The sequence below is a fragment of the Schistocerca nitens genome, chromosome 6 (genome assembly GCF_023898315.1).
Source record: "Schistocerca nitens isolate TAMUIC-IGC-003100 chromosome 6, iqSchNite1.1, whole genome shotgun sequence".
NCBI classification, from domain to species: domain Eukaryota; kingdom Metazoa; phylum Arthropoda; class Insecta; order Orthoptera; family Acrididae; genus Schistocerca; species Schistocerca nitens.
This window is the reverse complement of record NC_064619.1, coordinates 496,886,929-496,914,214: the sequence shown is the minus strand read 5'-3', so window position 1 is coordinate 496,914,214 and position 27,286 is coordinate 496,886,929. Positions and strand designations below refer to the sequence as shown.

At 38.7% G+C, this 27,286-nt stretch overlaps 1 protein-coding gene across 1 annotated transcript in view; it reads right to left on the bottom strand.

The window, feature by feature from the left end:
* Window positions 1-23,427: 23,427 nt before the first annotated feature.
* The window catches only part of LOC126263661 (anoctamin-8), a 179,159-nt gene continuing 175,300 nt past the window's right edge, over window positions 23,428-27,286 (bottom strand). The window contains exons 15-16 of the mRNA XM_049960770.1: window positions 25,656-25,840; window positions 23,428-25,579 (exon numbers count right to left, since the gene is read on the bottom strand). Coding sequence (XP_049816727.1) covers window positions 24,742-25,579; window positions 25,656-25,840 — 1,023 coding nt within the window. The 3' untranslated portion in view covers window positions 23,428-24,741. The remainder of the gene's footprint in view (window positions 25,580-25,655; window positions 25,841-27,286) is intronic.

Here is a 27,286-nt window from a genome sequence, read left to right as displayed (position 1 = left end):
AGGGACCTTGAAGGCCAAGAAAAGTGCCCATATCTAATGATCCATCTTCCAGAAAATGTTAGGTTTGGATAATGTGTCACCTGACGACTAGAATTTGCAGGAGCCCCGTCATGCTGGAGGAACATAGGCATTCCTGTAGCCAAATGAACCTCTTCCAATAACGCTGGATGTCATTTTCAAGGAAGTGTAGACAACTGGGTCCTGTAAGGACCAACATACGAAGCGGAAATGCATTAACCCAGCTGTATGTACGAAATAAAAATTGGACACATGTTATTTGGCATTTCTTCTGCAATTTGTCTATACTACCACCTCCTAAAATATTTACTATTTCTCCTGAAACATCCTGTATAATTATTTGGGTCTCGGCGGCTCATCTAAAGTTTTCAGTGCTAGACGCACGACATCGTCCGAACCCACGCGGGAATACAGTGTGGGGGCGAGCGAGTGGAATAATGGCCGGGGGGGGGGGGGCTTGTTCTCATAAGATCTTACCACAAATTTACTAAATTTTAAATCCAAAATACTGCATCCCGGTTCTTACAATAGTGCAATAGGTGCGCACTGGTTAGATGTAACTGAAGAGAGACTCCAACTCGGATTGTCATTAAGGGCGAACCCCAACCACATGGCGACGAACAATTGGGAGCGGAAACTTAATGTCATCGGAACCTTGTTGAAGGCCCATGAAATGCGATCGTTAGACTGACTGCAGAAAATTCAGTTTATAAATATATAGATACATAGCAAAATTTGTCATGTCGCAGCAGTCTTACCGATACTGCAGGTCACTGCACATAAAATATTGGCTGTAGCCTCTTGGTACGTGTGGAAACAAAATATCTTCAAAGTAGCCTTCCACACGGCGACTTTGCAGAGGAAAGACAGAGGATTTGGAATTAAAGACGTGCTATTAAACTAATACACGCCACTAAGACAGGCATCACGAAATTTCTGTTCCTCTCGTTAGATCCTGGTGATAGGAACGCTCTTGTTAATGTTGCACGCCAACCTAGATTACGTCCGAAAGTACTATGGCGATTAAGGCTGTATAAGACTTCCACCATAACAGACCAACACTAGAACCGTCTATGATTATATTACCAGACATCGTCTACACTGACCTACAAAAAACTGGAGGAACGTCTGGAAAAATATCAACAATAAAATTCTACCAACTAGAGTCAGTGCCGCATGGTACGACGTTGTAAACGAAACCATACCCACAGCGGAACGACTTTGAAAAATCAAATTGAGAGCATCTCCATACTGCGACAAATGTCGGCTTGTAGAAACTGTAGCGCACACCTTCTTACGTGAAAATAGACTCAGAATTTGGAACTGGACTAGGAATAAATTAGCACTATCAACAGAACCGCAGAAAGTCATATACCGGTAACTGAAGCTTTACAACCCGACTGGAAAAGTTACCCGTCCGCAAAGAATAACAGTTATTCGTGGCTTCTGGGTATAAACTTAGAACTTAGAAGAGTACATGTTTTATATTGCAGAATAACATTTTACGCTGAAGAAGAATAACAAATATAACGAACGGTTTCAAATTTTTTTATCTATTGTTTTATGTGGGCTACGGAGAGGTGGACAGTTTTTTTTATTAGAAGAAGAACACTATTCTTCCACTTTTTTTTATTCCTGGAATATTCCTTTACGTTGGTTCTAAAATCAGAACTGTTCTAATTTGGCAAAACCCCTCCGGCTCCGAAATTTTTTTCATTTGTTGAAAAATATATGGCTTCCGTACAGACCTCATATGCACCCAGTGCATAATAACTTAAATTGTGAATATATTTCTGAATGAATGTTTGTTATGTATTTTTCCGTCACCCTGTTCACTGTTATAAGTTATGTTCCACAAGGAACGCACGCCATTGGAGGCGACAATCTGTAATTTATTTTACCTTAATTACTACTTCAATTTTGTTCTACAATTTAAAGGAATATATGAGTAGCAAACATGGAATACATGTGAATAATGCAGCTGCTCAGTGACAGGTATGGGGGAGGCATTGTGGCCAGGCCTCGGATTTTCGACCCCTGCCCTCTTTGCCTCCGCCTACCTGGTGCGGAAAGTCTTCTCAAACTTTTTTTTAAAAAAAATAGTGCAGTGGTCAGCACGTCTGTCAAGTAAGCAGGAGGTCTAGGTTCGAAGCTCAGTCGGTCACAAATTTTCATCTGCCGTCGTTGCTGTATTTCAACGCGCTGTGACAGTGTGGACGTCGGTCCTTCGATATTTTTTGAGGCGATAGAGGTGATTTGCGAACTTTTGTCTTGCCATCAAAATAACGGGACTCCAACGGCATCCAATCCTTAGTCATACCTTTGTGCCGGCGCTAACCCATGTCATATACATGCGAATTAGATTGTAGTTCATATTTAGTCAAATAACGTATGGTCAGTATACAAGTATGCCGGCCAGTGTGGCCGAGCGGTTCTAGGCGCTACAGTCTGGAACCCCGCGACAGTTACGGTCTCAGGTTCGACTCCAGTTTCGGGCATGGACGTGTCTGATGTCCTTAGGTTAGTTAGGTTTAAGTAGTTCTAAGTTCTAGCGGACTGATGACCTCAGACGTTAAGTCCCATAGCGCCCAGAGCCATTTGAACCATTTTTGAAGTATACAAGTATTTACAAGCAGTAGAAGCAGGATTGCAGCGAACTAATCACTTAACCAAGTGCAACATAGAGTACCTGCGTAATGAGTCATTCCACCTGCATAGCTGAGGGTAATATTTTTTAAGCAATTCATTGCAGAATTAATGTAATATCCGCACGATGATCTCTGTAGTCATACTGTATCATTAGCAGCCCGCGAATGTAGTACTATGTTCGTTAAGTTGGATTACTCAAGCTGAGGCCAAATAAAGTCAAGCGACGACGCCACAACACTATCTCTACATAAGTAGGTAGTCAGCGCTAAATTATGAGCGCCACCATTAACGTTGCTGTAAGCTGTTTGACAGCATAACACCACCACAACTACTGACAACCTGAACCATTATCATCACGCAGTTGTAACTCGCAGTGATTACAAGTTTCTCATGTTTGTCAAGAATATCGGAAAGCGCCTCTGAAGTTCCATTTCCATTACGCCTAGGACGGAGAGAATCCTAAATATCAGTAATAGGTCACCTAGCGAAGAGAAGAGTCCACGTATTGTCTCGAGTTCTCGCAGTTTGATGTTAATGCAGTTCCAGATGTTTTCACACTAACGGGTTCGTTTGGCTATCGGAATGCTCATATGGGAATTATAGAAGTGTAATTGCTAGAACGTTCAACTACCTTAATAACACCTCATTCTGGATTGAATACGACTCGGAAAGCAACGTTAATTAGACGTTTCCAACCATCTCCTGACGTCTTACTGAATGAAGTCTGAAGTGCACGCACAGTTATGTTGCCTGCCGCAAGGATTCTGTGAAGTGCTGTGGCAGCTGGCAGTCATTGCTGAATACAGACATGTGCAAATATCCTCACTGCTCTAGGGGAACTCGTCTTTTTTGCATTTTTTCCATGCCGTAATTAGCACAATAACATAAGGCTTGTTCTGCTGAAGAACTTGATGCCCACAAGTCCTTAAATAAGAACCTCCTAGCGTGAGTAATGCATGAAAGGAAACAGACTTTAGGACAAAAGAATGGACAGCTCCCTGCTTTTTGCGTTTCCGATAGCGCCTACGATAAGAATCTGGTGTCATATTATGTTTCAGAGCCGTAAACTGTTTATTTTTTTACCTCATACTAAAACAAAAGCTATGATATGAGAAGAGTAAATGACTTATATGCTTCTCAGGAACTTAAGTTTTTCGTGTTAATTTTCTCACTTCATTCTAAAACAAGGACGTTAATATGACAAGAGGAAATGAAATATACGCTTCCAAGACATAATATTTCCTTGTGTGCTACTACTGCATACATGAAAGTCCTGCAGTTAATTTTTGTATGTTGGATAAATTTTGATATCACCTCACATTCCTTTGTGAGAAGGTTCCTATTTGCTTAGGATTCAAATAGAGTGGACATTTCATCACTGGTTAATATTCTCATGACTAATGACATGATACTCGTTGCAATTGCTCCATGGCACCTGTGAGTAGAGTCTCACGTTGGTTACTATAAGAACACGCAGGCAGTGATATCCGCTCACTGCAGTCAGAGCCAAGGTGATTTCTTTCTGTTTATGGCGAAGCATCTGCTGCAGTGTCCACGCTCAGCCAACATAAACAAATCGCGGCGGCATTGGGCACTGCTGATCGCTGCGCTTGTCGCAGGCCTCGACAACAAGAGCGCACTCTCTGCTAACGATACTATGGAGTTAATACATCTTACTTAACGTAATATGCAGGACGTGGGTTGGGTGAAAATTCAGTTTGTAACTTCCCATCGCATTAACATACTTTACAGTCATATTTGATGCAATATTTATAGCCGGTTGTCTGTCTAATGTTAATAGTATTGATTCAGATTGAGCATGAACACGAAAACTCACTCACACACACACACACACACACACACTCACACACACACAAACACACACACACACACACACACACACACACACACACACGCACACACTCATTGATTCCAGTGAGGGTGACAACTACTGTGTCTTGAACAACACATGCACCAGTCAGTTCCTCAGTTGGCGTCGAGTGGATGAGATTTTTCAATTACCTTGCATTGCAAGAATTGTAAGGAGACCCCTGAAAGTAAATGGACTTGTATCCTAAAAAGCTGCGACAAAGCAAAGCTTGACCGATTATCAGATAATTGTCCACATGGGTTTTGTGGACGAGCATACTTTTAGTAGCCGCGCGGGATTAGCCGAGCGGTCAGGGGCGCTGCAGTCATGAGCTGCGTGGCTGATCCCGGCGGAGGTTCGAGTCCTCCCTCGGGCATGGGTGTGTGTGTTTGCCCTTAGGATGATTTAGGTTAAGTAGTGTGTAAGCTTAGGTACTGATGACCTTAGCAGTTAAGTCCCATACGATTTCACACACATTTGAACATTTGAACTTTAGTTCTGCTCCTGTAAATAAACTGTTATCTCGTTAGTTCACATATTTATATTGAAATAACGTATTTGTAATAAGCACATCGGATTATTATTTTCCACAGTGTTTAAGAATTCAGGTCCTGTCATAGATAAGTGATCTATATTCAACAGTCCGATAAAGAATGTGGTTTACACAGTCTAGCATATGATGACAGTCGTGGTCGGATATCCGCATTAAGACTACCTGGCTGAATCCGATTAGAACGATCAGGTATCGAAATGAAATTACAGAAATCGGATAATTTGAACGTCTGTATTGCAACAATGCTTCGCACATAAATTCCTATGATGGAGTAACAGGTAGCAACTGTCTAAGAAAAAGTGAGAAAATGGCTACTAGTAGCAATGTAACGTAATTATAAACCACATTTAAGTGATGGAAATACTGAATCGAACAATACACATCTATTTCAGTGGTGGGAAGATACACCATATCGGATTTGCTGAGACATAATGACAATAATAATAATAATAATAATCGTGTGTGGCGGATAGTGGAAACCCTCCCCCATATGGGTGGCACCGAGGAAATCAAATACTAGGGGTGAACCAAATACTAACACAATCCTGAACGGCTACTCAATCCGTTGAACGCAAAATCCAGACACGTCTGAGTGAAAATCACCGCTACTCTGGTCACCGTCTGTTAGCTCAATGAGCTTGGCTGAAAATATTTGCTTTCAAAGGCTTCAACACCCTCTGGTCCTGTCCGGTCCTGGTATCACCCAAGCACAACCAATGAAACACAAGCAAACGTAAACTATGCAAGCAAAGTCAACTTTATCCCAGGTGGTACACAACCCGGCTGTCGACAGGCGGCAGTTGGATTTTCGGATTCTGGGGAGTCCAGGTTAGCACGACAGAGAATATCGAAGATCTCTGGTAAATTTCCCTACAAGCAAAAAACATGCATTTAAAAGTAAACATCGATACCTTGATCCAAACACGAAAACTAAATAATCTCACAAAAGAAATGGACCGACAAAAAATTCTCATCCTTGCACTTCAAGAACCACGACTAACTGACAATGAAACCGTGCATTAGGGAAACCATTGCATCTTCAAGAGCAGAATACAACAAAAGGTAGCGAAAGGCGTACCAATCTTCGGCATTGCATTTCTCGAACACCGATCTATCAACTCTGTCAAAGAAATCACACCGATCGACAATCAAAAGGTTCCAATGGCTCTGAGCACTATGGGACACAACAGTGGAGGTCATCAGTCTCCTAGAACTTAGAACTACTTATACCTAACTAATCTAAGGACATCACACAAATTCATGCCCAAGACTGGATTCGAACCTACGACCGTAGCAGTCGCGCGGTTCCGGACTGAAGAGCCAAGAACCGCTCGGCCACCGCGGCTGGCCCGTCAACAAGCGACTTATGACTATGGTCATTCAGAGCCCCAGTAAAACATATACACTCATCAATGCACGTGTCCCCACCAACACCGACGGCCGGAGTGTCCGAGAGGTTCTAGGCGCTACAGTCTGGAACCGCGCGACCGCTACCACAGCAGTTAAGTCCCATAGTGCTCAGAGCCATTTGAACCATTTGAACCCACCAACATCGAAAATAAGAAAAACACCGACAATGTTGAAAAATTCTGGAACACACTCGAAAATACCATGAGCAAAATTCACCAAGATGATGTGAAGATACTAATGGGAGACTTCAACTCTCTATTTGGGACAGAAAAAACCTGTAGAAAAATCATTGGTACAAATTCAACACACCGAAACGGTTAGACTAACGTCACACGTCTGACTGACATTTGCCAATTGAACCACAAAAGGATGTCTTCCCACTTTAAGAAAAAACCAGTTCCCAGGTAACATGCTTAGTAACCAGGTGCAAGCTGCTTTTGTTCGCCTTTCGAGAGTTGCTGAAAGCCAGATTTTTAATTCTTTTGTAGCACATCTACAAACAGGCAGATAAAAACTTAATAAGGGACTCGTAAGACAACGCTCGAGCAAAATTCGTCTTGCTACTTTCAGTAACTCTTAGTGTCAGAGCGAAAACCTTACGGTACTGCCAGATTCATAACGCCACTTTTGTTTTCTGACGACATTTTTGTTGTTGTTGTGAACACATAATTTTATCTATGAAATGTCACATTTTGATAATACTTACGAATGGTACAGGAAATGAAATAAATACAGATCTTTTCGAAGTGTAAAGTCTGTAATATCCTACTAATTCGTGTTAAAATAGGCTCAATCGTCTCACAGAAACTTAATGCTTTATTAAGATAGACTTCCGTCGTGATGTTTCTGTAGTAAGCTGAATTTAATTTGTATTAGTACAGTGAATATTTTAATTGCATTTTCCATTAGTTTACTAAACGCAACAGTAATTATCAAAGAGAAATTAATTAGCAGCAGAATTTTCTTTCACGATATCTAAAACGATATGACAATGCTAAAGTTGTTTACAAATTCTACGCCTGTAGAAACCTACTGCTTCTAACGATGTCGTTAATTCAGAGTAGTTTAAACAGTATTTTCGTCTAGAAATGAATTGCCTTGACGGTTGATCGATCAAGAGTGGGAAAGGTAAAATTTTACAAACATATGACGAGAGGGATAAGTGCTTGAGAGAGGACTTCCCTATCAATACAAGTGCCTGAGAGACGACTTTCCTATCAATCTCCTGGATAGTTATGTTTCTCAAATCAACATAGTGCGTTATCATGCAGTAGCACAGGTGATGTAGTTTTGTTGCTCGATTTTCTTACACTGTGACCGAAAGGTGTCTCAGTTGTTGGCAACAAATTCCAGCTGTGTTGCACACACCCTGGGGGCAGAATTCGTAGCCCAAAACACACTTTTGGATTTATCAGATGTAAAATATTATGTTCACACTACTCTTTCCTCGAGTTTACGTCTTTTGGTGGGGCTCAGCCTTTCATTTCTTCTTAGGAAGTTAACGATAAAGGCATCATAACACGTCACCAGTAACAGTACTGCATAGGAATGCTCGATGAGTGACCTGATGACGTTCAATAATAGTCACTCCGTTGATTTTTGTTGTTTCGAATTAGAGCACGCAGTACTCCTACACCACACTTCTGAACTTTGCCTGTTGAATGCAAATGTCGCATGATGGTAAAATGGTAATCTATCACATATATCAGCAGTCGAGACTTCCTTAATGTGGAAAATCATTCATGCCAGAACGATCTTTGTTAAAACACCAATATCTTTTTCTGGCGTATTTTTCCCAAAAGCACTCGCTCCAAACACAGTTCAAATCTTTCTAGCTGCCTCCTCTGCATTCACCCCTCTGTTATACCAAAAGTAAACGTTATGTTGCAGATGCTACACCTACTTCCACTTGGGACTCAACTTTGCAATGCTTAACTGTATTTCATGATTGTCAAGTATGCAAAATCCAGTGCTTAACTGCAAGTCGATAACTAGAACCTCAAATTCGAAAATGACAGTTGATACATACACTGAAAGCGCGGCGCTGCGTTCACATGGGCGGCCCCGGATTTCAGGCAGCGGGTGGCGTCTGGCGGGTGGCCGGTAGCCGCTGCAGCGCGAGGAAACTCTCGAGAGTAAGCTGTTATGATCGCGTCGCATCCACGAGCTGTCCTGCGGAGTTGTTTCTGGAATACTTGTTATTGCTGGTGGGTAGAATGTTTAGCGAATTATCTTCGATACTCAATCAGACTCATAACTTTAGACCGAAGTGTGATATTGAAATAAAGTGTCATGCATGGACCAATAACAATAAATTCCCACCTACTTGTTATAGTACTGCAGTATCTGCCAGCGTCTTCAGAAGTGGATATCGCATACGACGTTCCTAGGGTGTTTATAAATGGATATTGCAGACGACTTCGAACAAAGTTCGAATGTAGCTTCGTAAAAGTTCCGTGATCAAACGATCTGAGTTGCTGGCGAATACAGTTTATCCTCACTAGACAGTATACATTATCATTATACATGAGGTGAGTAGGGTTTCGCCGGGTGCGGTGGCCGAGCGGTTCCAGGCGCTTCAGTCACGATCCGGACGGCTGCTTCAGTCGCAGGCTGGAATCCTACCTCGGGCATAGATGTCTGTGATGCCCTTAGGCTAGCTAGGTTTAAGTAGTTCCAGGTCTAGGGACTGATGACCTAAGCAGTTAGGTCGCATAGTTCTTGAAGCCATTTTTTGACGTTTCGCGTAAATTTTCTTTACATAAACCGTCGTATCTTTAGATTGCGTTGACATAGAAGCTCACTTTTTTACACCACCAAGGGACCGGTTACAGCAAGAAGTGCGATACATTTCCGCTTATTATGTCCATCCGTTCTGGAGGTAAACTGGTTTTAAGGGTTGGGTAGACCGATAGACGGTCAAGAAAGTGAGACTAGTAGGGTTCCGTTTTTACCGATTTAAGTGACGAAATCCTAACAACGAAATCAGCTACGACAGCTACTGAAGATAAGGGCCGCATAAATAACACCCGCTACTCTTTATTCGAAATATTCTAGTTGCAGTCGATACATCAGCATATTAATCGTAGCTACGCTTTCGATCCAAGTCACGTTTACAGGAATGCAAATAGAATCCATTTGCCTATACACGTGGTAATTCACATCCCAGTATTAATGCCACCGCGTTTTAGAAGTACGAACATTCCCATTGCTAGCTAGCTTAAGAAACACTTCGGCTAATGAACGTTTTCTGGCTGTGGCGAGTCTAGAGGAGAATTCGAAACAGTGTAGAATACGTTTGGCAGCTATGCAGCCGTTTATTTCCTGGGGTGGTGCAGAATTATCCTACAAAATTTACTCTCTAATAACAGTAATTTGTTATTTCGATAATCATCCCGAATGATTGTCACATAAGTGGTGACATAAAGGAAGAAAATTCATGTTTTTGAGTCCAGAAAGCTCTATGCAACAGAAACTGCAGATTTTCATTGCGAAATTGCCGGCATGTTCATGTCTGGGGTAATAATAGAGGGCTGTTTGCCTAGGTTGTCTGCTAGCATAGTGAAAGGAAGGTCTGATTTGTTTTCGGTTCTAATCTCTATGGAGGCAGGTAGAATATCAGTAAAGCAATTTTAAGAAATTCTCGCGCCCCCAATACGTTTTATCGCTACCTTTATTCTGTACTGGCGCTCTGTGGATGTCAATATGACTCTCTTGTAGAATTTCATACATGTTACTGCCTACTTTTACCGCTTCTGTCAATAATGGAATTGACTTAAGTGTGGCACTGAATGATGTTTAAGTGAATTTTGTTATGAATCTTCACGCATTGCTAAATTTGCACACTTTCATGGTAGGTCAGCAATGGTAATCCAGTATGACTGGTCTGAACGTTGACACAGACCGTTTCGCGGCCGAATGCGGATAATATTTTGCTACTTCGTAACGGTCTGGGGTTCTTCGTCTTACTGAAACAGTTATGTTATCTGGATAAGTTGAAATTCATTTTTATTCGTCCGTTTCATACAAATTAGCGTTTCTTCTTTCAGTTCTGTCTTATATTTACGTGTTGTATTTAACACACTAATCAGCATTAATATAGTCTTACAAATTATGGAAAACAGTCTAAAAAAGTTCAGATAGTTTGTCAATTTCACGCCTGTGCATAGTATGTTGGTAGCACTTCGTCGCCTTGCCTGTTATGCTGTGTAGCGGACTTTAAAGCCGTGCGGATCAGCATAACGAAAAGGCGAGGGGTCTCGCTCGTTTTGTCCACGACTGTACATCACATCTGATTTTTGTCTCATTCAGATAATCCCTTTGTGGTGTGTCCTTTTCTTTGTCTTAGAGTGTATTTACAGGCTGATTCAAAAAGAACACAACAATTTTGACATTTGAGAACTCTGCAAAGAAGAAAATGAAAGTTACGCTCTTTCTGTTGTCAACTGAAGGAATCTCGGACGTTTCATTTGGTTTCTCATTTGGTTGCTAGGAGTGCTGTTGGCCAGTAACCTTCGTTTCTGTTGTCAATGCAAAGATGGCACTGCTCAACGAAAAGCTTTGTGTGTTATTGAGTATGGCAGATGTGAATCAACGACAGTTGTTCAGCATACATGTCGAACCAAGTACGGTGTTCAACCTCCTGATAGGTTGTGTATCATATCTTAGTACAAGCAATTCACAAAGAAAGGGTGTTTGTGCAAAGGGAAACATTCCAGACCGTCGCGCACGAGTGAAGAAAATGTTGGCCGCATTGAGGAATCATTTGCTCACAGTCCAGGAAAATTGACCCGCCGAGCTAGCAGAGAGCTGTAAATTCCACAACCAACCATTTGCTGAGTCCTAAGGAAAGCATTAGTAATGAAACCTTACCGTCTACAGTTGGTTCAAACCCTTCCTGAAGCTGATAAGATGAAAATAATCAAGTTCTGGAAGTTTGTCTTTGAGCAAATGGAAACAGATAACCAGTTCATTTTGAAGCTAGTATTTAGCAGTGAAGCAGCATTTTACAGAACAGGGAAAATCAATCGGCACAATTTCCATGTACGAGATATTAAGAATCTGCAGGAAACAATTCAGTATGAATGTGATTCAGCTAAGATTAACATTTTCTGTGCCATTTCAACCAAAAAAGTTTTTGGTCCTCGTTTGTTTGAAGATGCAATTGTAACTGGGCAAACCCATTAGAAAGTGTTGAATACTGGCTGTCTCCTCAACTCAAAGCAGCAGCACGTCAATTCATATTCCAGCAGGATAGGGCATCACCCCTTGGCACTTATTTGTCTGTGCCTCTTCGAATGAAAGGTACCCATATCAATGGATCAGCCGCCAAGTGGCCTGTGATACAGCACATCATCACTGTCCTCTGAGAAGCTTTGACCTCAGCCCCTTTGATTTTTCTACAGGGATTCATTAAAGATATGGTGTTCCGACCACCTCTACCAGCTAACACAGAGGAGAGCTATCCACACTGTCACGCGAGATGCTACAGAGAGTGTGCAACAATTTTGAGTATCAGGTTGATGTTGCTCGAATGTCTGGAAGATGATCATACTTAGCATTTACGAACTTGTTTTCTACTGAAAATAATTTCGTTAAGTACTCTTCACATTGATTGATTACCCAAGGTTTCATCACGTTTCTTTGATTCAATGCAGATTTCCAAATTTCTGGTATTCTTTTTGAATCACCCTGTATGTGTTCAAGTATAAATTTGTTGTTTCTTTTGAAGTTCTGTAATTAAACTTTTTTCTTGGACCATGCTGGAGCAGATTCATGGACTTAGTTACCACTGCAGTTGTACTGGTGCTGGAATCTAACAAACTTCGCCAATTTTCTGCTTTCTATAATGAAATATGAAATGCTCATTCTTTTAGCAACTGCTTATACTGTGTCCCAATGCACAATCACTTATCATATTACAATGTTTAATAACAGGGAACATTGCTAGTACAAGCAGTTTGTGATTGTACATCGGATTAATGACAGTTCTGTAGACATCATCTGTTCTGCCATGATGTCATATTGCATTCTGACAGGCAAACCTTCTCAGTGGTGCACCATGCTACTGCAAACCAGGACGCCGATTCACGGGGTTTACACTAATTCCAAGTAGATACTGCAGCTCATGGTAATACTGCAATCACTGTTCCACCTTGAACACATGTCACGCATCCATGTAAGTGTCAGATGCTAAACAGATAACAAAAAACCTACAAACAGCTTTCTATTCTTCACTATTTATGTATTAAATTGTTTTCACAATCACAATCTTTGTCAGCTAGAGAGATACATATCACTCACAAGGGGAAGGCTTCGGACACAGCTAACTGATTCGGCTCATACTAGGCATGTTGATTGTGTACACCAAAAACAAAAGATCTTTTGGCCCAACACCCCTCCATTTTTGAGAAAGCCATCCCTAAATGGATGGGATCAATAGATAACTGAAGACCGAGCATTTTTCATCATATGTGAGATCCGCAAACATGTTTTCCTACAAATTGAGGAAAGAAACTGTTACAATTGCCACTTATTCACTCATAAGGCAACCGCTGTTCAACAGAAGTGTAATGATGATTCGGGAGGCCTGAAAAGTCAGTACTGAAAGTTGACCATGTTTATAATATTAATCGTCCCATCCACATAGTTCTGCAGTTCCCACTAGGTTTCCAGAAGCACATTGCAAAGTTCTGTACTATGCTTTAGTGCAAAACAAGCATCGCGTGGTTGGCTGTCTGTGGTCTCTTGTGGCGAATTCACGGCAGGATTATTTGGAATTCTTTTCCAGCCAGGTGCCTTGATCACTACACCAGTGCCACTTTCATGCAATGAAAATACGTGGCTGCGACTCCTACATATGATGTTGAAAAATTCTCAGTTTCCAACTATCTATCAGTCTTATCAATTTCGAGTCAGTTGCTTGTCATGAACTTTAGGGGTGGTTTGCTCAAAAGCAGAAAGATGTTGAGCCAAAATACCTTAGAGTCTTTCATTTTCAGTTGAACACAAGTCATCTGCAAAATATGAGGTGAATCGGTGTGCTCTGTTTGAGGCCTTCCCCTTGTTAGCTGGAGTGGTAAGTTACACCACATACTCCCCCATTTAGATGAATAATATTGTCACAGTTACATTGCCCCAAATGTAAATGATCATTCAGCAATACTTATATCTGAGCTCTTGGCCTGTTGATTACTATATTATATTTACATCTTCCATTATATGTATGTTACATCAGTTATTCATTTCAAATGGAATCATAAAAATCTTATTTTCTTTCCTGATGCCAGCATTAGAGTGCTTCGCCTGGGAGCTACTTGAGCACTGCTACATCTCTGTCAATCCTGTTAAAAACAGTTTGAAGCATACGGGCAAAAGTAGGGTTCACATGATGGAATTACTGAATATGGAAAGAGGGAGGTTGTAGATAATGCAGACAATGACAATTCAAAACCAAGTATGATGTTTATGGTTCTTTACATAATTCGCTTTCCCTTGTGCTACCGTATCTATAAGGATATCTATGAATAATTATATATGCAATTGAAAGAGAATTAAAATGTGTTAACTATGCATCAGAAGAACAACTGTAGAATTTGAATAAATTTATCCTATTAATGCACTGTGCAGATGTTAGCAATGTCACAGTGAAGAAATATTGAATTTAAATTATTATTCGACAGATAAAATATCTACTCACAAAGAGGCATCAGAACACCACATAGAAGATGGTTGTAATTGGCAAGCTTTCAGAGTCAGTAGCTTCTTCTTCAGGCAGAAAGATTGAAGGGGAAGGAAGAGGGGTTAGGAAAAGGACTAGAGAGGTCTAGGAAAAGGGGTGGATTTCGGGAAACTCACCCTGAGCTGCGGGTCAGGGGAGACTTATTGTACGGGATGAGAAGGAAAGATTCTTCATTCCCCTTCAACCATTCTGCCTGAAGAAAAAGTCACTGGTTCCAAAAGCTTGCCAATTACAGCCGTCTTTTATGTAGTGTTCTGCCGCTGTTTGGTGAGTAGCAGCGGACGACAGGCTGTGTAGACTGGAAGCCAGCCCCCACCAACACCTTCACTGGTCACTTCTGACAGAGGGAGAACTTAAGACGGCCATGCTTTCCAGACACTAGGCACGCCAAACTGTTGCTCTACGAGTACCTTGTTCTGCTCCAACAAGGCAACATTCCCGGCTGTGTTCTCGGCAACTCGCCCGTGCAATGCCGTGTGGCCCACATCGTTGTCTGCTGCATTTCACCGGGGTATGAGCAACCCGCAGAATTATCATCCTGCGCTATCCTGCTGCGGTCTGTTCAATAAGAGGAGACTACCACATTTTTTCCATGCTGCCTTCCCAAGCTGTGTCTTCTTGAGGTGATTCTATCGACTACTGGAGTACAAAGACTGATGCTGCATGCCCCGTTCGTCCTCTCGGTATCAGTAATTGGAATGTTGTGTGCAATGTAGCGCAAATAGTGTAGTGAAGTGCAGTGGGTCTCAGGACTACTATTCCTCCCCTGGCCATTTTGGCACCCCTTCACTGCCAAGCGCACCATTGAAGCGGTTTTCCCATGCTACTGTGCATCAATATGCATCTGACACAATACACAGCACATTTTGAGCATTTGCTTGTCTTTTAAACTTATGTCTTCCTCCTGGAACAGCTTGTAGAACAAATTATTACACATACAGTTCATCATTTCTTGCATTTTACACACAGAATACCACTGATATGAAAGGAACAGGCAATTGTGCAGTAACATGTTGGACTATTTTAAAGGAAGCTACTTCTGCTGCAAGAACTATTGACAGTTTACATTGTTGTAATAAATACTTGCATTTGTTGTAGGTTCATGCCAGAATCATAATGAAAGAATATCACAAACTGCTAAGAAGCATTTCAAGAGTTGTGCAAGAGAATACATTGACTGCCATACACATGCAACATTGACAGAAATAATACTTCCTTTCTGTCCTTCAATTTTCCAACAACAGTGTCATCAGACGACCTTTACATATCACTTCACCTTTTTTTATACTATTTTTAATAATTGGTGTCAAAGGCCTTCCGTTCTTTTTCAGTGGTCCCACAAAATTTGTCTTCCTTTCAATGAGCTGGTGTGTGAAATGAAGTACTGTTGTAATAGTTATCTGTAACGGCATTTCATCCTTCACTGGCATCACTATTCATCATCTCTTGCAAGACTCTTTCCACTAGTTTTTAGACACAATATTTGTGTGGCCCATATGAGTCACTACATGTAGAGTACATCTAATACTATAGCACAGTTTGGCAATCTTTACACTGTATTTATAGCTTTTATCTGGAATAAATTTTAGAAATGGAAGTCATCCTCTAAGTGGTAACCTGGTTTTATCTATAGAAATAGTTTCATCTGGTAAACATTCCATGCAAGTTTTTCTTTGTAATATGTTTGATATTTACCTGAACTTACAGGTTTATTACCTTTTTTAGCTGATTTACATGCCTGTAAAATGAATGAATAGGAAAGTACCTGAACGCAGTTTCTGTTCATCATTGTAGGCAAAATGTTATTTTCGAAAAGAACATTTGTGCACAATTATGCCAAATCTTCAGGATAAATTTTTTCCAACACTGCCTAGCATAGTTGCCCTGTATAAACTAGGCAACAGAGCTTTTGATCATGACAATCAGACTGATTACTTCCACATCGAAAGTATTTTGAGAACTTTATGTGGTTTTGATAGCATTTTTACCAGCTGGATATGAGTAATTATAACTGTATTATTCTTGGTCCATAAATACACTTCCTCTGCAGTTATTGAAGAATGACTAACACAAAATTCTTACCATTACCATCACTATTGCCAACACAATCGTTATTTCCACGGCCATCGCAAACAGTTGTGTGTACACACCCTGCATTTATCAGAAAACTCCAAAATTCTGGCTCATCTGAATCTAAATCAGTGAATTCTCAGTAATCTTTATCAGTGAAACCAGTCATTTTTTCAATGTTTACTCTGTATGACAACCCAATGGTTGTCAATAGAGGACTCATTTCAGTCATTTATATTACACTATGAGTATAATGCAGCTCTCCCTGTTCATAGTATACAGTATATAAATAAGCAGTTAACTTACAATGGATCAACACTGAAATTTTGTAATTACAACTTGGTTGAAATTAAGTAGTGTGGAAAAAAATTAAGAAAATATATTAAAAACATTAAAGTAGATATTGTAAATGATTTTGTCAACTCTATCCAGATATTATTGAACAGAAAAGCAAGAAGTCTACAGAAGGAACTTTAGGGAGCCACAGCTATGGTCAATCCAGCTAATAATGTTGCCAATCCAAGATTGCACCTACAGGCCACTTTACATTAACATTGTATATTTCAATGAAAGGCCACACGTGACAGTTATTGTAATAAAAAAATGACATCTGATAACATACTGATGTACAGATTGTGGAGCATGTGGCCGACACTGTGCACACTGTGATCTGAGCCTGTGACCTGAGTGAGGTACTGCCATGGCTCCCAGCCCAGGTAGTCAATGTGTCGAACTAATTCCTTTCATGCTACTGCGAAGTGAGCTGTGAACAGCTCTGATATGGATGCTTATGTTGTTGTTTATGGCCATATCAGTGATAGCTTAGTGACACCCTCTCTCTCCTGTGTCTGCTTTAAGCTTCTAGGAGCCATGATCCATGTACTGCACAGTGTATGCTGCCATCTTCATTAAACAAGCTTCCAACATTTCAGTGTCAAACACCTCTTTTGTAGAGTAATGCAGTATAAACTCTTTCTCTATTGTTTTGTTTATCTGAGAAGTTCCTTGAAAATTTGTGGAAGATTTTCTACACAAAATTTTAGAATACTAGCTTGCAAATATATTGAAGAAATTTTCATTGTATCTGAACCACAAAACAATTCTTCTGCATCAGAATGAATACTTCTATCATGCTGCAAAGACAGATATGTGTGTTTCCTGAGAATGGTTCAAAATGAATTGCTAGTACATGAAAACAGCTATGAAATTGGAAGTATGTTTTCCAAAAGGTTAATTTGATAATAAATTTGTCTGAAGGACAACAAAAGTTATTTATGATCAGTCTGGAAATAGTGAACACAGCATGACCTCTTGTTTGTATTTCTAACGTACATAACAAACTGGGATGGCTATGAGCAAAATGCACTTCAATTTTAAAGAAGGTTGCATTTAGTTCAGAGAAAATGTACGTGAATTTCTCCTTTCAATTTGATGTATTCTAGATTTACAAATTATGAAGGTTAAGGGACGTTAACCATGTTTTCTGTTTATACAGTTAGATTAAAATATTCTGCTTTGTAAATGTGGAAGCAGTAGTAATAAAAACGCTTTTGCAAGTCAGGTTGTGGCCTTTTTTGTCTTCAAACACTCAGCATATCAACTCTGCTGCTGGGATATTTAGAAAACTCGTGCTTAAAGACACTACTTTTTTAAAATTTTTATCAGGACATTGCAAGTCAAGTTTACATAGCCTTTCAGGTCATTTACAACTGTTGTTTTTAATACTTCCAAACAGATCTCTCTCTCTCTCTCTCTCTCTCCCTCTCCCTCCCCCAAACATTCTCTCTCTCTGTTGTTACATTTTATATATTTCACACACACACAGTTAGATAATGTAACGAAATGAGGAGGTCCTGAACTGAACTGGGAAGAAAAGAATGGCACAACTTGACCATAATAAGGGGTCAGTTGATAAGACACATTCTGAACCATAAGGAATCATTAATTTGGCAACGGAGAGAAAAAGAAAGAGAGAGAGAGAGAGAGAGAGAATGGGGACAGCCAATTCAGCTAAATTGAGTAAATCAAATGAATGTAGGTTGTAGTAGTTATGCAGAGATGAAGAGGCTTGCACATGATGCACTTGCCATTAGGTAAGCACGTAGTTAACAAGTCAAACTTACACACAGTCTTACAAATTCACTGACTTTCCATTGATCATCTTACACACTCAAACAAGATGTGTTTTATGCCCTCTTCATTTAAAGATGAGAATGTCAAACATCTACCACGGCTATTCAGAACAAAGCTTTTTGATTTGAGTGTTAGGATTTTATCATCACATTATTATATGACTGTTCAACAATCTGAAGAGTAATCATTCCTGTGAAAGCTCCTAGCAGTGAAATTGTGACACTGAACCTCCAAACACTTAAAATAACACAGCCTAACATATCAAAATATTTTACTTATATTGGAAAAGGTACAGCAGTTTCAAGAGTCATAGCATCATGATACTTAGAATTTTTAATAAAAAAGTATTCCAATGCTTACAATTTCCATGACATTCTGTGATGAATTACTAGTAAGTGCTCTTTCAAACAGGTACTAAAACCAATTTAGACACTGTGTGCAGGTATTTATTTCAAGACCTGGCTGCATGTGACAGTACAGACACACACTAACAGCTTTGTGGCTACCCAGCCGATCCATTTCTCACTCATTTACTGTTTACAGAAAATATGGTAAGTGTACTAAAATTGAAACATATCTAACAGTTTCAGAAATCTTGTATCAAAACACAGACATCTTATGCAGAGTACTGAAGAGAAAATATTGGTGTGAATAAAGGCAATTAGATACTGGAGAAAAGATCTCTCTGATAAGTCTTAATGTAAGTTACTGTTTACTTTTTTATATGTGTATATTTTACAGATGCATGATTTGTTGAATGTGTGTGTGTGTACGTTTTTTCCAATAAATATTGATGTTCAGCAGGAATAAATTTTGAACAAACTTATATGAGTTTTGAAGTGTGTCTTTGGTGTAGACCCAATTAACTCTGGTTTAATCTATTAAACAAGCCACAATCCCTGCACAACATATATAAATGTGTTTTAAATTCTGCAAGAAGAATAACAGGCAGAATTGTATTATTACAAATGACACACACCAATATAATATTTGTTGACATTCTGATTGCATTTTATGAATTTGCAAAATTATCTTGCAGCCATTCACACTAAAAAAGTGAAGGACCAAATACATCCAAGAACGGAAAAAAAAATACACTGCAATGACTGACACATGGCTGTGAAGTTTTAATTAATATTAAGAAATCAAAGGAGAAGCCTTCTCAAAACAACAATACAGAGTACAAAATGCCAAAAATAAGTGAAATGAGAATATTTATCTTCTGAACTAAGCTCCTGCAAATGGTTTTCACAATAGGTCCCTTACTTTTAAGGGTATTTTGCAGTTGATATGTATTTTAAATTTGAATAGGCAGTCCTTATAATGTTTTACTACCTAGATACAGAGACATCGTTTTATGATACTTGTTTCAGAATCCTGGGCATATGATAAATAATTCATCATATAAAGTAAAAAATTGAAGAAGCAAGAATAGGACACTTTAAGACAACTGAAAATTTTAATTCTGTGGAAGAACATAATAATGAACTTGAGTTATCCTGTGTTATCTCAAATGATATGACAGACCAAAATGTCCCGCTTACTCCTTAGCAGTTCCCATTAGAAAATCAGGACTATGCGCTTACTGGACATATTTGGCTCTTTGTTAAAAACCCTTGCTTACAATTTATTTAAAGTTTTGGTAACAAAGATGATTCCATTTTCTTGATCACTAGGTCTTCTTTTACTGATGCCCAAGGCCACTGTAATAAGGAACAAATAAAATACCACATTGAAATGTCATGTTCACACACAACCATTACCTGAAAATTCATAAATATGAGAAAATGAATTGTAATAAAACAGAGAGCATTATTTACTTAAAAGTAAACTGATTTAGGAAGTAAATAAAGGTTTCTGTTGCTTGTAACAGGGAGATAAATGATAATAAGTTGTCATAAATCAATCCATGTGATGAAGAATGCCTTTAGCTTACAATTACCTCTAACATTCACTTTCTACATTGTTAATATTCAAAGGGATAAATAATTGTCCTTTTTTTAAGTACATAGTTGCCAAGGCAATTTTTTACCTACAGCATTACATTGTAATTTCAGTCCCACCTGTAGATTTAATTTCTCTGCTACATATCAAATGGTCAAGTACAACATATGAAACACAAATTTTGCCTGAAAGCCAAGTAACAAAAAGGTGTCACTCTAAAAACTGTATCTGAGGCACTGAGAAAGGATATGGAAAAGGAAGAAAACAGTGTTATGATTACTTTGGGACATCATTATACTAATGTATACAAAAAGAAAATTCTCAACTAATTTACTTAAAGGATTATTCTTATTTGATAGTGTGACTTATGTTAAATATGTCCATTTTAGCTGCACAAAACTATTCCACAAACGGTCTTTGTACCCAATTTGGGTTCGACCAGCAGCCTGTAATTTGCACGGCTCTCACACTTACTTATGAGGCAGTAGTAAATGTAATTTAGTTGCAGAGAGGATACACAATAAGAAGCATAAACAAATAAAATAAATAAAAATTACAGAGACTGTGCAGTTCATACAACTAACACTACCTCTTTCAGCGAAATGTGAGGAAGCTCTACTGTTGTACATTAAAGCACGGTGAAAGCTAAATTATCTCCATTACAAAGAAACTGCTACTGGAAGCTTTATTTACTACTGCAATAGTGGATATGTATTACTGACCACAGCCAACAATGGAATGGAAGGGAAAACTTATGTACTTACATAACAATCATTCTGAAACAGGTGAAACTTCCGCAGAGCCACAACAAAGATTTCAATTCCATTAATAATTTTCAGTATGTGGAAGTTGATAACATTTTGATGTTAAAGTCCATTACTAAAACATGCAGTTTGTGTCTAAGAGGTATGAAAAGGAGGCAATATAATCAGGAAGTAAAAGAAAGAAATGAAATAGGGAGAGAGATTGAGGGGAGGGAGATGGCAGAGAGAGAGTGTGAGGAGTGAGAGAGAGAGAGAGAGAGAGAGAGAGAGAGAGAGAGAGACGGAATTGATGTTGGGGATGGAGGAGCAGGGTAGTGGGAGGCAGAGTGAAATGGAGAGGGTGCAGTACATGTTGGAATGAGTTGTAAGGAGTAAAATTTGGGGAAAAAGGGTCAGTTTACAAAAGTTACATGTTATTTAGTGTTATCAGGCTGCATACAAAAAAAGGATGAATTATCAGATGACTCCTGCAACACTCCCCAGTGAGATGCAATAACTCATTTATAACATCTTCTGGAATTCCAATTATTTTTATGATAGAAAATGATGGGAAGTCAAGGTTTCTTTAACTCTCTGTTGCATGCAGGTGTTTAGTTTTATACAAGGTGAAGTTCTTGATGCATTACTTGTAAATTAATCAACGGCATTAGTACCCAGTAACTTCCTGTCTCCCCTCTCCTTCATTGTTATCTACGTAACATAGTACAGACTTACAGCACTAGTTTAGTATGTGAAATGTATTTATTTTCATTTGGGTTAGTTCAACAATTTTTAAAGTACTAGTACCAAACTGACACACTGAGCTTCTGAACATTATTTAAGAGGAATTTACAAATTATAAGTGACATACAGTGGATTACTGCAGGATGCAGAATACATGCAACCACCGTGAGCTCCAAAATACCAAGGAAATAAAATAAAAAAATCCTTGAAGAGAATAGCAATGAATCAAAAGAAAATTTTTGAAGAATTAACCCTCAGACTTGAAACTTTGTTAATTTTTATTCTAAAAACTGAAAAATAACTGACATTTCTGTTCTTGAAGGTTCCTAACAGATTAAAACTGTGTGCCAGACTGGAGCTCAAACTCGGAACCTTGCCTTTTGCAGGCAATGCTCTTACTGACTGAGCTATCCAGGCATGACTCACAAACCAAGCTCACAGTTTTATATCATCTCCTAGTTCCCAAACTTTAGGGAAGTCCTGTATAACTTGCTGGACTAATAGTCCTAGGAGAAAGGATATGGCAAAGAAACTTTTCTGCTACCTAAGAAGTTATTTTGAGAATGAATATTTCACTATGAACAAGTATGAGCACTGTTTGGTAACTTTCTGGGCTGAATTATGGACTATGATGCAGGCAAACAAGGTTCTGCATTCAAGTCTTGATTTGGCACATGGTTAAAACCTACAAGGAAGTTTCAAAATAGTACAAACTCTGGAGGAAAGTGAAACATTCATTCTGGAAATTTCTCTTCATGTTATCATGCCATGTTTAAATGTTCTTTCTATAAATTTCTCTTCTTGTTATTGTACTGCATTTTGCTTATATTTTCAGAAGCACCTTCAGTTATTAACTGTGTTAATCTGGGAAGTTTTATTACCATGAGTAATTGGGCTTATTCTGTATTCAGAGGTTTCTAGATAGTTTTCAAAGATAACTGGAAAATAAGTAAAGGTGTTTCGACATATATTATTAACAGTTAGCTCAAAAAACATTCTAAAAGCTAAAAGAAGAAATTTTGATAATTTTGGTACACTTCACTTGTTATGTTGCTCATCTTATGGTGTCTAAAGTTATGGTAGTTCATCAGTATATTGTGTGTTCCTGCAACACTGACTCCCACTTAGGATATGGACTTCTAAACATTGTAAAATATATGCCTGCGATAAAGCATAATCTTTAATATGGTTGGTATTGTGAAATGCTGTATGTTGAACTGAATACATAACAACATAGTTGCTATGTCTTGTTTGTTTCTCATCATGCAATCACACCTCTCCTACATTTCTGCCCACAATGTATTTTACTTAAACTTCAATGTAAAAAACCAACTTTTTAATGCACTCAGTGTCCCAATATACCATACTATGACTACTATGTAGAGTGATAAAAATTTAGATAGTGATGCATGGTGAATGAAGCGATCCATTTATTTAGTCTTTATTGATAATATACTAACTTATGAAGGGCTGATCCTGTTAAATAACACCAATAACGTGCAATATGCAAACAAGTTTACTAAAATCTTTATTCTGCATTTCCAAAATATAACATATTACAACAAAATGTGAACACTGCAGCAGACTCATACTTTGATCACTGCATTCAATTGTTGAATGTGTGCATCTTAAATTACACCACTTTGTTATTCTAAATCGTTTGCTCATGTCGGATATGTCTAAAAGGGTTACTAAGACCTTATGTTATGATCAAAATATTTTTTGCTTTACTGTAGTTAAATATATATGCAGGAATTATGTGCTGGATGGTTTCAATGATGAGATGATTATTCATAAAAATATTTGCAATTTCACAGAATCTTAAATATAAAATAAATATGAATTGTACTTATGAAAAGGAAAAACATTTATAGCATTTTCAACAAAACCTTTGTGTATTACAAAAGTACTTTCGCTCATGTAAGAAAATAGCTTTTAGGATCATTATTTTAAAAGTCTTCTTTATTCAATGCAGTTATTAACGAGACATTTTTCACAGTAAAAAAATTTTAAAATTTTAGAAACACGATTTGCAATTATAAACAAAATTATATCATGCTTAATTTAGGAGTCACTGTATATAAATAACTTGCACATTTCACATTGATAATGGAAAGTATGAATAAGTGTATGTGTAATGAATCTAAGTACACTTGAGTATTTATACATTTATACTTCACCTCAACAAACTAAATTCCATACTGCAGTAGGCACTTGGCAATGAACGGTAAACGTCAACTATTTCATGAAACTATTACCTAATAGCAAGAAATGAGGAAAAACCATACAGCACAAAACATAATACAGTATCTAATACTCTTGTGCTTTACACTGCTTCTCGCTCACATACACAGCACTTTGACAATGGCAGGCTACACACTGATGATACTTTTACCTCTACCCACACATGGAAAAATGAAAACAATTCACATACTATTACAGCTCAATGGAGCTATTTGACAGTTTTACTGAAAATCTGTTCTGGAATATATTTTACTTTGTGTCTCTTCGGTCAGACAAATAAATAACTCATTACATTTGAGACATAAAAGCATTTTCTATTGTTCACATAATTTAACTAATATTTTGTAACACTTTTCTTTTCTTTTAAATATACAACAATGTGAAGCACACTGAAAGATTATTGTACAGCATATGGGGTAGATACAACACAGACACCATTCTATCTGTATGTATGGACTGTACGATCATACCAACTGAAATATAGACAAGTTTATAGAGCAGTAAAGACTACATACATTAAGTTACAGTAAGTTTCATCTATAGGAAGTACTCAACAGGAGAGACTAAATTAAAACTGATGACATAAGTACCATACAAACAATGAAGATGATGGAAGTAGGCGCTACATATTTCCAGAATTCTGATTTTTGCGTCTTTGGAGATCGACAGCAACATCATCCACTGAGATGAGTTTTTCTATGGGAATACAAGACAGTTCTCCACCAACTGTGGCAGGTGGTGTCCACTTCTCCTTTGCTCTCATTTCTGCTTCCTTCGCTTCTCTAGCAGCTCGTCTTTCCTTGAGCTTGAGAGAGAAGATTGCTACACTACGAGCCCTTTTCATCAGACTCTGTTTCACTCTAGTTTTCTTCGCAGCTGCTGCTTCTTCAGGTTTTACCACAGTCTCATCTCCCTCCTGACTTGACACAGTGCGGCTACTATCTGATAAAGACATTTCCTTCTGTTCAGACTTTTCTGGGGAAAAGCGGAATTTGGGGCGAGGATGAGTGGATGCCCAAGGAGGGGCAGAACGTAGAAGATCGGAATCAGAGGATGCAGTAAGTTCTTTAGGTGTCACTATGCAGTCAGTGCTCCGGTGAGTTGCTAGATTTTCACCTGATCCACCTGCTACAGTCTCTGAATCACAGGATTTTCTACTTCCTTCAAGACCAAGATGTCGAACCCAGTCCACTCCGTGAGGCCCTATGGTAAGGTGATACCCGAGTGATTCCCCTTCAGGGGATAACCACTCATGAGGTGATACCCTCTTGTTTGTACTTTTGGGCAAAGTAGGGGATGGTAAACTATCAGGTGTTCCTGCAGAAGAAGCACTTCCATCTGGAACAGCTTTTGCAGCATTCTCGGTAAACTGATGCCCAGTTTCTGCAGCTTCAGTCTCCTCAACAGTTCCTTCCTGATCCACTTCCTTGTTTTCATCATTTGCTGGGGAAACTACAAAACTGAAAAGCAAACACTTGCATGACAGAATACATAAATGTCAGAATTTAGTAAAAGTATTAAAGAAACGTATTTTACCGGCCAATGACAGTGCTCGGTGCACTGACTGCTGAATCTCGTGCTGGAGTGGAGGCTGTTGTGGAAGACAGTCGACGACAAGCCTCTCTACGAGCAAATTCAACTTTTGCCATCTCTGTAGCAACCCATTCAGGGACATCAGGGATAGCACAGCTTATTAGGAATCGCAGTATTAACATGATGTGCTGTAAAAAGCAGTTACAACATGTATCACACACTGTGAATAGAATGAAGCAGCAACCTGAAAATAATGGGCTGGCTATTGTTTCTACATTTGTTAAAATAAAAAGCCAGAAATTATTGGAAATCTGAGTATATGGGTGCACTACTTACCGTATTTTATGGACTATAAGACACATTTCTTTCTTTGAAAAATTGGCTCCAAAAGTCATGTGCACCTTGTACTTGAAATTAATATAAAAATGTCCAGAATGTCCAGCAGTGGATATAAAATTCCTGCCAGTCTCAAAAATGGCCATATTTTTGATGCTGTAGGAAGGCTATCTCTATCAGGCAACATTGGGATTCAATTGGTAGCAGCAGTGCACCGATGTGACAAATATGAGTTCCAGGGATTCACAAGCCTGTTAGGACTGTCTCCCTCTCACCCCACCATTACAAACTCAGAACACTTTCTAGCCTGTGAGCATAATTGCAGTCTACGGTGCCAGTGAACTAATGAACTATGGATGATGGATGGAACCAATGTGAATTCCTGCTGAAGGGAGTTTTAAAACAACCGACAATCAAACAAGTGTCAGTGGATACAACAGTTGTGGTCCAGAGTGACTGAAGACATTATAGTTAAATCTTTCAAAAAGTGTGGCACAAGTAACACCCTCGATGGCAGTGAAGCAAACACTTGCATGACAGAATACATTAAAGTCAGAATTTAGTAAAAGAAGAGGACAACAATAACAACAAAGAGAAGGAAGAAAAAGTAGTAGAAGAAGAAGAAGAAGAAGAAGAAGAAAGTTCAGATCACAATTTTCAAGGATTTTAAAGGTCAGTTCAGTTTTGCAAACTAAGAATTTATTTAAAGTCTAGCTTTAAAATCTAATGATAAAAATGGTAAAAATCTTATTTCAAAAAATTCTTAAAAATTAAGCTGCATCTTATCTGTAGTGGCTAATAGTCCGTAAAATATGGTATGAATGAACCTAAAATTCACCGAGAAATCATTTACAGGAAGGGCAAATCCACATTTTAAATACATAAGTCAGAGATAGGTTAAAAGGATATTCAGAAGTAGATGAGTCAGGGTAAAGTAGGTTTGTTGTTTCAAAATGAAGATCTGATTTCCACACTGTTTTGTTCAAACTCAGTTACCTCCTTTCCTTCACAATGTCCTCCATGTTTTTGATTTTTTTTCACTCCCCCCCCCCCCCCCCTCCCTCTCTCAGGAGTATGATAGATAAATGGGTATTCCTTGAGTTCACTGAACCCATGACGTGCTACTTGGAAAGCTGCTTTTCTCTGCTCACCTCAAGCAGAAAGGTTTGCAGTGGTGTCATATGATGATGAGTAAGTATTTACTGATAAGCAGCTCAATTCTGCATAATAATTAGATGGCAAAATCGATCCTTCCCTAAAGAAATTGTACTGGTATTACTTTTTCTAATGGAATGATC